Source organism: Squalius cephalus, assembly GCF_949319135.1.
Source record: "Squalius cephalus genome assembly, chromosome: 20".
Lineage (NCBI taxonomy): Eukaryota > Metazoa > Chordata > Actinopteri > Cypriniformes > Leuciscidae > Squalius > Squalius cephalus.
In genome coordinates this window covers 3,015,693-3,028,192 of record NC_137141.1, presented here as the reverse complement: position 1 = coordinate 3,028,192, position 12,500 = coordinate 3,015,693, and the positions used below count along the sequence as shown (strand labels likewise).

At 39.7% G+C, this 12,500-nt stretch overlaps 1 protein-coding gene across 2 annotated transcripts in view; it reads left to right on the top strand.

Moving 5' to 3' along the window:
• Positions 1 to 12,500, top strand: part of esrrb (estrogen-related receptor beta) — a 128,326-nt gene that overhangs the window by 106,603 nt on the left and 9,223 nt on the right. For both annotated transcript variants that reach the window (XM_079853211.1, XM_079853210.1), the window contains exon 6: positions 10,680 to 10,949. In XM_079853211.1, coding sequence (XP_079709337.1) covers positions 10,680 to 10,949 — 270 coding nt within the window. The remainder of the gene's footprint in view (positions 1 to 10,679; positions 10,950 to 12,500) is intronic.

Genomic DNA, 12,500 nt, shown 5'->3' with positions numbered 1-12,500 from the left:
TTGAAAGTAATTTCCCAGCAAACAATATCCGTCATTTCACCGTCTCGGGTAACTATAGACCCGATATAGTCCGGCTATGAGTAACCCACGTCCAGCCAAAATAACCTTGAATTTGGTGTCGGCCAAAATAACTTGTGAGATCTTTGATATTCCATCATGTAAGCAAAGTCAACAGTGATTACAAGGTGTTTGGTTTCATTTCATTGACATGTTATCTAATCGATGACTAGTCTATTCTTGTGGCGATGGCTAGACGTCTATTAAATTTTCACCGACAGCCCAAATTTTGCCTTGTTTTAGCCTAGACGTCAGGGCTGTTTTTGGACGGCTATTAGACGTCTTTAAAACGCTAAATTGCATGCTGGGCAGTGTTTGAGATGCACTTCATGCATTGCTACCCTATTGACAATAGATAATTGACCCATTTTTGCACACAAAATTTCGCTGGAATTTGTCTAATGTGTCCTCACCTGACCACCTCGACCAGCCAGACTGAATTTGGATATTTGGACAGTTTTCATGATCAGTCATGCGCACCTGCATTAAACTGCTTTGGTAACGCATGTGCAGTTATCCAGGTAACCCCTGATAATTCCCCTCGAACACACAGCGATTCCTCTTGGATCCGCCCGTCTCCCTCTCTCTCCTCCCCTGGCTTGGGTTTGCTGTTTTCTCGTTGTCATTAAACGGTGAAATCTCCTTGCTGTGTTGGCGAGGCTGATCCAGCTCGAGCTGTGTAATCTCCTTGTAATGGAGTGTGAATACTGCCGGCCGATAAATCAGCACCTCATCAGCGGCCTTTATTAAATATAGACACCGACCGACAGGCCTTAGTATATTCAATTTAACCATTGACGGGCTCCATCGTGATGGATGGGGCAATCAAAGCCCGGACCCGACCCCTCGGCCACCCATGCGTGGGATGGGATGGGGTGTCTGCCGCAGAGGACAGGAGTCTTGGCTCTAGCGCTTGCTATTTAGTCGACTACTTGCTCGGGAAAGTCGTCAACTAATCGTCAACATGCCATTAGCGGTCCAGCATGTGTCGACTACCAGTGTGTGAGCAGAGACGATGCAGTCATGTTCACTCGCACAGATATTTTGGCTTGTAAAGACCCTGATATTCTTCAAGTTAACCTGAAACGGTGTGACGTAATTTAGAGAGAAATCAGGCCAAAGTGTATTTCGCTTGGAGTTTGTTTTGCGAGTTCAAAACAGCTCATCAAAGGCCTTGTCCGCACTAATACGTTTTCGTTTGGAAAAAAATGCATCTTTTTCTCTCCATTTTGTCCTTCGTTCACACTGAGATGCCGTTTTTATTAATGAAAACAAAGCTTTTTGAAAACGCTCTCCAAAGTGGATAAATTTGAAAACGCTGTTTCGTGTTGTAGTGTGGACTGAAAAAACAGAGGTGACGTAAGTTTAGTCATGTGACACATATTGTACCCATAGATATTGTTTATAGCGGTATTGTGCCTGTTGTGTGCTGTTCACTTTCACACAGTTGCTAAAATATGTTACTTTCCACACTCTTCATATCACAGTCCTGCAAAGATGACAGGATTCACTCACATTTGCTGAACATGAGAGCAGTTTTAGCGTTTTACACCAAACATATAATGCTGAGTGAGACCTGGACGCTTCAGTGAATGAGGAGATATTTTGCTAAATAAAATGATCCTGCCAGAAGAATTACACAATAACTTTATCATTTATTTTCCGTCAGTATCATCTCAGTGAGCTTTTGTGAGGGTTTACTCATGCGCAGTAAAGGTGAATTTAGCGTTTTCAGGCGTTTTCCAAAAGTTTCTCATCCGCACTGAAACGCCTGAAAGCGCCAGTGTGGACGGAGAGCGCTTTTAAACGAAAACGCCGTTTAACGTAGACGAAGCCAAAGTGAACTCTCCGTCTGGTTGAACACCTCTGAACTCCCATTGGTCTGCGGTGATGATGTAATAGGTGGGTGTGGCTGTGAGGCTCCGCCTTCTTCAATGTAGTGATCCTCTCCCGTTCACTTGTTCTGTTCAGTCCGTCGAGGTCAGACTCGAGTAAAAACATGAAGGTACTGGACAGGACATGAACACGCAAACTCGTATCACAGATACCCTGTTGCGTCGTTTTCCTAAAACGCACTTCTGAAATGTAATGTTCACTTTTGCATGGCTCCGTTCTGTTGATTTGTCCGTTACAGTTATCAAGACACGTGGAGTCGATCCCTCGGGGAAGCGGTGTTGCGGGGTCAGATCCGTCAATACTACACGGCCACTCGTGAACCATAGAATCAGTTTAGCAGTGGAAATAAATGATGTGTAATTACGTGACTGATTAACGCTGTCATCAAGCTGAAGGGCTCATGTCAGGCCCGGCGTCTCTGGGGACGAGTACGCAGCGGTGCGGGCCGGTCACAAGGTCACGGGACGCAGATTAAGACAAGGGTATTACTGTATTTAACAGAAGCAAACGTCACACAGTTCACGCTTCACTGACTAAATGAGCTGTAGCCCTGCTCTGGGTTCTGATGGGACGCTCACCGCTAGTAAAGTATCGATAGATCTCCATTTAAATCAACATGAAACGGCACTCAGAAGCCATTTTACTTACACAATTGACAAAATAGGCTTGTTTGGTGAAACTCACTGCAGTTTCCAACTGAAATGAACACTATGTAAGGAATGTTATTCCTTTTCACACAAACTATGATTACAGGTGCAGATTAAGACCTTTTTTTGCACAGTTCCTTTCACAATACTATATTATGACCTCAAAACACTTTTATTATAGTACATAACTTGTAAACAAATTTTGACTTTTAACACAAACAGCTCCATGTGTTTGGCTAATCTGAATCTCGTTCGCTCACCTGGTACTGAACTGCACTTGTAATGCAAGTCATGATATAAACTACTAGAATCAGGCTAGAATTACATGGTTGCTTCAGCAAATGTGTTTTAATCTCACATTTCCTTTTTTTAACATAACCTGCTACATTTTAAAATGTGATAGATCATTTACTTTTCAGCGTCAGAACTGGTGCAACCCTAGTGGAAAAAAAACTATACCAAAATGTATTTAAAATACATTTATTTCATACTAGGTGTACTACAAGCCCATTAACATATTTACTGACATATCGCTTGAGACTTACTGGTATACATATAATGCAACTTTATTTGGAGTGCTTCTTTATTGCACAATGCACATTTCTTAATATTACGCCTAAAGTGTGTTTAGTATCACTATTAGTAAGGATATTATGATCTCTGTATAATATCAGTCTTTAAAGGCAAGATGTTTAAAGGAGAACTTGGTAACTTTTTTAACTTAATAAAACTGTCTAGAATTCATTTGGATGGTTAAACAACCTGTTCTGGTGATATTGGTGACTTTCCCCACTCCCCCCAGCGTTCCCAGGCGGAAAACCAACCTTGCAACTTGGGGACTACCGTCCCGGCAAGATAGAAATTGGAAGTCTCGTGAGAAGCGAGAACGAGCGCGAAACACGAATTGCTTTACGGCAATTCGACATAAACACACACGCATGTATTACCAGATTACCCACCTCGATAGACATAGCTCCACACGATACAGTTGGCTTGCTCCGATCAAAACAAACGCACATGAGCAGCTGTAGAGAGGGGGAGGAGGCCGCCGCAAGTGAGTTTTTTACGACCGTGTTGTGAAATATACGCCCCACAGCTGTAGGGGGAGCTCGTGGGGAAAACATGCGACAACAAAGGAAAAATCAGCGAAGAAGTGACTAGAGTTCTCTAGAGTTGCCGAGTTCTCCTTTAAAGTGTACCTAAAGTATTCTTGCAATAGTTCCACTTTAACAAAATCAAATATACTGAAGTATATCTTTAGTTGAACTTTAGCACTATTTCTGGATTACTAAAGCAGACTTTAAGTATTTAACTTTAGTGTACTAAAAGTACAATTTCAGGGTATTTATATTAAGTACATCAATATGTAAATCTATTTGTGGTATACTTATAAAATAAATGTACTTCAAATACATACATGACGTACAACCAACGTCATAAAACGTTGCCAGATTGATGTTTATCTATTTCGGAATAGAAATATTATAAAGACGAACATTTTATCTTTAGAATAACGTAACAATGATTCATTCATATCATATCATTGATGATTCATTTACAATTAGAGCAGATCTGTGAAATTATGAAGATCTGATATGTGTCAGATTGTGTACAAACCTAATAAGACTGTAAAAGGATCGTCTTGTGTTTCTCTGGCTGATATGATAGTGGTTGTATCGGGTGAAATCTGCTGAACGAGTTTTATTTGAATGTGTATTTTGGCGTGAGACGAGGCGAGAGAGACGCATGAGCTCAAGGCACGTGAGGAATTATTTATGGAGCGGCGTAATTTATGAGCAGACATGTATTGATTGGGTCCCAGCTGATGATGTCATGCGAAATGTAGAGGAATCTCACAAACACACGTTTGGTTTGATCACAGTGGAGACTGTCCATTGACTTCTGTGGCTCTTATAGTGAGTTAAGGGTCATTTCTAGACAAACCTTGTTTACGGTATTCATTTATTAACCCGATTACAATGCATATCTTTAAAGGCATATTCACTTCAAAATACAAAATCCCCTTTACCTCTAATACGTCAACAAAATCAAACAAGAATTTTGAACCTGGATTTCTGTTCTGAAAACGTATGCAAATTAGTGTGTATTTTAATTAGATGCCTCATTTGCATATTTAACAACATTTTAGAAAACTTGAAATACAAAACAATTGTGTAAATGTGCTGATATTAATCTGTTAGTTGAAATATTTAGTGTTCTGTCTTAATTAAAACAAACCAGACTGAACGTGTGCAGTGATTTCTGATCTCACTCCTGATATAACACTGATGAAATGACGCTGCGGGACTGATGTATTAATAATGCATAAACCATCCACGGATGCGTATCTGTGTAATTCAAGTTTGTGTACTTTGATTTTAAAAGAATATCGCTTTCATATCTACACGCTTGTGGATGTGGGCATTAAAAGAAGTGCTTTTTTAATGATGAGTTCGTCATATGACCCGAGAACACGGTGCTTTACTCTCATCGAATATACATAGGCCAATAGTTCCCACAGGCCAATTAATGTCACGTGACCTCCCCGGAGACGCCGTCTTTGATGGCATAAGCTGCTGTGTTTACGAAGTTTTACAAGCAAATTTAGAATATTTCTTTCTGTTTATAATGTTACGAAAATCATGAAGAGACAAAGTGACAGAGATTATAAAGAGACTCTATTAACATAAGACAGAGAGAGGTACAATGCGAAAATTTCAGTCATAAATGGTGTGGATCCGTATGCGCTAACGCTTTCTGTCTGTCTGTCTGTCTGTCTGTGTGTGTGTGTGTGTGTGTGAGTGAGAGAGAGAGAGGCGCGGGCGCGATCGAACAGTGGAAACAATGTTGTTTTTGTATGTTTTTAATACCTTGTCATTTTGTTCATACAGGACATCATTCAAACTGCAAAGTGTTAACTTATATTTGTGTACACTCGCAATAAAACACAAATTCTTGCGTGTTTTGAGGGAGTTTCTTTCCTGTTTATCCTCGCCAGCCATAACCTCTGTCGTTGTTCTGACAAAAGCTTAGTTTTCTCACATTCATGAAGTCTAATGACGGGTATACTGTAAAATCCAAATTTAACTGAACCTCCGGCACGATTTGAACATCCATTGACCCAGCAGGAGATGACCATTTTCACTTTTTATCACGAAATTAACTCGTTTCAGCTTCTTCTTCTAATGTTCTGCCCACAACATGCCCACAGAAATGGCACCGGGTCGGCAAATGCCCGTATGTTGTGACGTCATGTAGGAACTATGTATAGTTTGACACAACATATGTGCGTAATGCAAAGGTCTTAAGAGCGATGTTTTGTTATTGTCAGCATCATGTGACATGGGCTGAAGGGTTTGCTTTCGAGAGACGGCGTTGATTGACAGTGAAACTCACACAAACTCCACCAACAGACCATCAGTTGAGGAGGAGGAGGAGAGCGCAGCCATAAACTGACAGCGACACATCTCCGCGATAGGCTTGTGAATACAGGCAGATTAAAACTTGTCATTTTTTATGGTTATTTTGTTTGTAAAATGGCTGCCGGACTCATAAAAAGCCTTTTTGCGAAGGTTTCTGCTTTGGCCTTTTTACAGAATTGAGGCCTTTGATTTAGCGAGCGTGAAATACTTCACGGGGCGACGGCCGGGCTTTTCTTTGTCACAGAAGATGTTTCCAGCTATGAACTTTATAGAGCTGCATAAAAACAAGCTAAAAACTGATTACATTTTTTACTAGTGCTTAAGATAGATCACAGTGGCAGCTGTTTTTCCACCGAGAGTAACCGCGATCTCTGAAACACTTCAGCGTGTGTAAACAGACATGAGAAACAACGTCTGAAGTGAGAGATTAAAAACACATGTGCCTCTAACAAACATTATCAAGACTTGGACTTAAACACCCAACTCTTACAGTCATGGATTATTGTTTCCTCACCTAATCCTAGTCTTATTGTTTAGAATCAAAAGATGATTGTCATAATCTTCTGTCAAAATGTAAAGACTTGCTCCGTCTCCTTTGAAGATAAGCCATGTGTAAGAGCTATTCTTGTGAACAATGCAAAGCTTTTATAAAAACTCAACAGCAGCAAAATGATCAAATGCATCACTATTCAATCAATTGTTTTACATTTTGGGGTTTAAAAGACCATTAATATTCAGTAACATTATCACTTTAACTAATCAAGGAAGAGCGTTTTTAAAACATTTGAAAAAAATGGACGCTTTGAACATTCAGAAATAACATTTTCTGGGAACTTAATGGGAATGTTAGCAAAACGTAAGAATGTATTTTCGTTGTATGACACAAACTTTGCAACATTGACATTGTTCCTAAACTGAACTGAAGTGAGCTGAAAAATGACAATATTGTCTTCTATAGAGCTGATTGTTTGAAAGCGGCTTCACTGTAATAAACAGCAAAATAATGATCAATGATGCAAATAGAGTTCAGTTCTGCTCTAAAAGAAAAATCACTTATTTTCAGCTGAAGTCAGTTCAGTGTTGATTCGGTTTCGTTGTAAAGATCATACAGTTTTCTCCATGAATGAAATCAAGTCCCACCCTTCCTTCATATTGAATTTCCTTAGTGACTCAGAGATATGTATGTATTATGGGGAGTGAAGTGTTTCATGCCAACTATAAGCAAAGCCAGTGCTGTCAAAGACACTCAAGTGAAAGAAAACTGTGATCATTCATGCTCTAACCAGCTTACACAAATGAAGAGTTCAGATGCAAAAGCCTCTAAGTGCCATCTGAAATTTTCTTCTAGAATGATCATTTTTATCAAGCTCGTTTAGTTAATAGGTAATTTTCATTGCCATTTAAGTGAAATTACTGAACTTAAATATACGAGCTTGATAAAAATGATCATTCTAGAAGAAAATTTCAGATGGCACTTAGAGGCTTTTGCATCTGAACTCTTCAAATACAATCTAAGAAAGTTTCGTTAACATTCCCATTAAGTTATGGAAACGTTATGTCTCATTATTCCGTTTAAAGTCCAGTTTTTAAAATAAAGTGAATGGTTAAGTGAACGTTTAGGGAACATTTCGTTTTATCATCCTTCAAACATTATTGGAATGTTACATTCGAACGTTCTGAAACAAGTAGTAACATTTAAAAAACGTTAGACGAACATCCAACGAAAATGTTTCAGACAAAAGCTCCATGAACGATGTATAAATAACGTTTTTTGCTAAAGACCAGATCATTTTGAACAAACATTCTATTAACGTTACTAGACCAACGTTTGTCCATAACTTTGAGAGAAACTTGCCAGAACGTTCATTCTCTGTTAGCAGAATCAATGCACTGTGTGTGTGAATCTCTGAGCCGTGAACCGAGTCCTGGATCGCTGAAGTGAGTGTGTGAACCGAGTCCTGGATCGCTGAAGTGAGTGTGTGAACCGAGTCCTGGATCGCTGAAGTATTTCACGTGTTGTGTTTATGAAGGGAGTGTGTGAACCGAGTCCTGGATCGCTGAAGTATTTCACGTGTTGTGTTTATGAAGGGAGTGTGTGAACCGAGTCCTGGATCGCTGAAGTATTTCACGTGTTGTGTTTATGAAGGGAGTGTGTGAACCGAGTCCTGGATCGCTGAAGGGAGTGTGTGAACCGAGTCCTGGATCGCTGAAGTATTTCACGTGTTGTGTTTATGAAGGGAGTGTGTGAACCGAGTCCTGGATCGCTGAAGTATTTCACGTGTTGTGTTTATGAAGGGAGTGTGTGAACCGAGTCCTGGATCGCTGAAGTATTTCACGTGTTGTGTTTATGAAGGGAGTGTGTGAACCGAGTCCTGGATCGCTGAAGTATTTCACGTGTTGTGTTTATGAAGGGAGTGTGTGAACCGAGTCCTGGATCGCTGAAGGGAGTGTGTGAACCGAGTCCTGGATCGCTGAAGTATTTCACGTGTTGTGTTTATGAAGGGAGTGTGTGAACCGAGTCCTGGATCGCTGAAGTATTTCACGTGTTGTGTTTATGAAGGGAGTGTGTGAACCGAGTCCTGGATCGCTGAAGTATTTCACGTGTTGTGTTTATGAAGGGAGTGTGTGAACCGAGTCCTGGATCGCTGAAGTATTTCACGTGTTGTGTTTATGAAGGGAGTGTGTGAACCGAGTCCTGGATCGCTGAAGTATTTCACGTGTTGTGTTTATGAAGGGAGTGTGTGAACCGAGTCCTGGATCGCTGAAGTATTTCACGTGTTGTGTTTATGAAGGGAGTGTGTGAACCGAGTCCTGGATCGCTGAAGTATTTCACGTGTTGTGTTTATGAAGGGAGTGTGTGAACCGAGTCCTGGATCGCTGAAGTATTTCACGTGTTGTGTTTATGAAGGGAGTGTGTGAACCGAATCTTGGATCGCTGAAGTATTTCACGTGTTGTGTTTATGAAGGGAGTGTGTGAACCGAGTCCTGGATCGCTGAAGTATTTCACGTGTTGTGTTTATGAAGGGAGTGTGTGAACCGAGTCCTGGATCGCTGAAGTATTTCACGTGTTGTGTTTATGAAGGGAGTGTGTGAACCGAGTCCTGGATCGCTGAAGTATTTCACGTGTTGTGTTTATGAAGGGAGTGTGTGAACCGAGTCCTGGATCGCTGAAGTATTTCACGTGTTGTGTTTATGAAGGGAGTGTGTGAACCGAATCTTGGATCGCTGAAGGGAGTGTGTGAACCGAATCTTGGATCGCTGAAGTATTTCACTTGTTGTGTTTATGAAGGGAGGCCAGGAGCACCTGCAGATGTTTGACCTGTTCTCCGGCTGCTCCCGTTCATCCCGCCACCTCCATTCCCAGGCCCTTATTGATCCCTCTTCACATTGTCAAGGGCCTGCAGTCCTGATCGCAATCTGTTAATTAATGTATCCTCCAGCTGTTCTCCCAGCTGATAAAGCAAATTAAACACTCAGCTTCCCCTTTTTCCCTCTTTCTTATTTTCCTCGGGCTCGTTCTGTCTGTCGGCCCACAAACACTACGAAGCGTCAGATAGACATCGCCCGCTCATCTCGGCCTCAATAACACCATTCATATGAAGGTTTGGGGTCAGGTGAGTCGATCAATACTGTAATCTATCAGCTCTTTAATCGAGAGCGTGGAGATAGCGCCGCTTTAGTCCACTTGTGAATCATTTTAATCATCAGACGCTCGTATAATGTGCAAACATCACTGAAGAGTTTATTGACAGCTGTCAGAGCGCATGAATACAGAGCACCTTATCTCATTCATATGAGCGTTACTCTGGCCTTTCTGGATCAAACATGCGCTTCAGTGTCCACCAGTTGGAGAAAATAAGGAAATATTCTCATTTATCAAACTAAATTACTTCATACCATACTATAGTTTAATATAAATGAATTGATAATTATTTACTTGAACAATATATTTTCTTGTATGGGGGATCCCAGGAAGGAACTGGTAGTTATAATCCTAAAAGAAAATTGCATATCAATGATCAAAAAAGGTGTTGTAATAAATAACAGACACACACACACACACACACACACTGAGGGATTACATTGTCACAACGACATCTGCCATTAACACAGCGTATTGTTGACATTTCAGCAGATCAGTGAACAAATTATGAAGCATGATTTTAATAAATGTCAGTGCGATTGTATTGTGTATCCAATTTTACAATATGATGATGCTGAATTTTTATTTAGAGGACAGACATCACAATAAATATCCAATTTTAAACGTATAAAACCACTGTCAGAAAACAACTGTGAGTGAAAACCTCATAGATATCTGAGTCTATGTGTGACAACTAGCCCCGGGCTGCCCGTATACAGACCTTAGTAGCGGCATATTTCGTTTTGGACAGGAATGAAAATGAGGCATTGAGGGATAGAAGTGCAGTGTGTTCAGTGGATTGTATTGGTGTTTAACACACCGATGAAACATATTTATGTAAATACATATTTTTAAGTTGACAAAAACCCCATGAAACAGTTTGAACTGTTGTGAGTTGTGAAAATGACGTGATCTAGTGTGTGCCGTTATACGAACTGTACGTGTGTCCCTCACAGCCTGCTCTCAGTGGAGTTGTGTCATGACTAAAGAACGCCTCGTCTCTTGGTTTCTCAGGTTTCTCCAGCCTGTCTCTCGGAGACCAGATGAGTCTATTGCAGAGCGCCTGGATGGAGATCCTGATCCTCAGCATCGTGTTCCGCTCGCTGCCCTACGAGGACGAGCTGGTGTACGCGGAGGACTACGTGATGGACGAGGAGCACTCGCGGCTCACGGGTCTGCTGGACCTGTACCTGTCCATCCTGCAGCTCGTGCGCCGCTACAAGAAGCTGAAGGTGGAGAAGGAGGAGTTCGTCACGCTCAAGGCCATCGCACTCGCCAACTCAGGTCTGAGCCCATCACAGCCTGTCTGTACTGATCAAACGTGCTCAAACCTGTGGGGTCTGAGGAGCTCTGTTGTTCCTGAGGACAGGAGAGGCGTTTTACACATCATTTCTGTCTGAAACAAATGCTGTTCTTTTCTATTCATCAAAGAATCCTGGAACATAAAGTCTATCAGTTTCCACAAAAATATGAAGCAGCAGCAGAACTGTTTTCAACATCGATAATAATCATAAACGTTCTATCTATCTATCTATGTCTATCTATCTATGTCTATCTATCTATCTATCTATCTATCTATCTATCTATCTATCTATGTCTATCTATCTATCTATCTATCTATCTATGTCTGTCTATCTATCTATCTATCTATCTATCTATCTATCTATGTCTGTCTATCTATCTATCTATCTATCTATCTATCTATGTCTATCTATCTATCTATCCATCTATCTATCTATCTATGTCTATCTATCTATCTATCTATCTATCTATCTATCTATCTATCTATGTCTGTCTGTCTATCTATCTATCTATCTATCTATCTATCTATCTATCTATGTCTATCTATCTATCTATCTATCTATCTATGTCTATCTATATATCTATCTATCTATCTATGTCTATCTATCTATCTATCTATCTATCTATCTATCTATCTATCTATGTATGTCTATCTATCTATCTATCTATGTCTATCTATCTATCTATCTATCTATCTATGTCTATCTATCTATCTGTCTATCTATCTATCTATCTATCTATCTATCTATCTATCTATCTATCTATCTATCTATCTATGTCTATCTATCTATCTATGTCTATCTATCTATCTATCTATCTATCTATGTCTATCTATCTATCTGTCTATCTATCTATCTATCTATCTATCTATCTATCTATGTCTATCTATCTATCCATCTATCTATCTATCTATCTATCTATCTATCTATCTATCTATCTATCTATCTATCTATCTATCTATCTATGTCTATCTATCTATCTATCTGTCTATCTATCTATCTATGTCTATCTATCTATCTATCTATCTATCTATCTATGTCTATCTATCTATCTATCTATGTCTATCTATCTATCCATCTATCTATCTATCTATCTATCTATCTGTCTATCTATCTATCTATCTATCTATCTGTCTATCTATCTATCTATCTATCTATCTATCTATGTCTATCTATCTATCTATCTATCTATCTATCTATCTATCTATCTATCTATCTATCTATCGTTCTATGCATCCATCCATCTTAAAACATGGACTAAAATTGTTCCAAATGGATCATGTTTAGTTTAATTAAATAAATAAAAAATAAAAATTAAATGTAGATTTTTTTCCTTTAAAAAATTAACCCAACCAACGGACACATTTGTCACATTTTGAGTTCAATTTATCTGGAGAAAAAAATCTTAATTTAATTTTCATGATGTTTTATCATTATGTTCTTGTTTTCCTCTCTTACATATTTCACTGTTAGGCAAAATCAATGCACTCACACACACACACACACACACACACACACACACACTTTCTGTCTG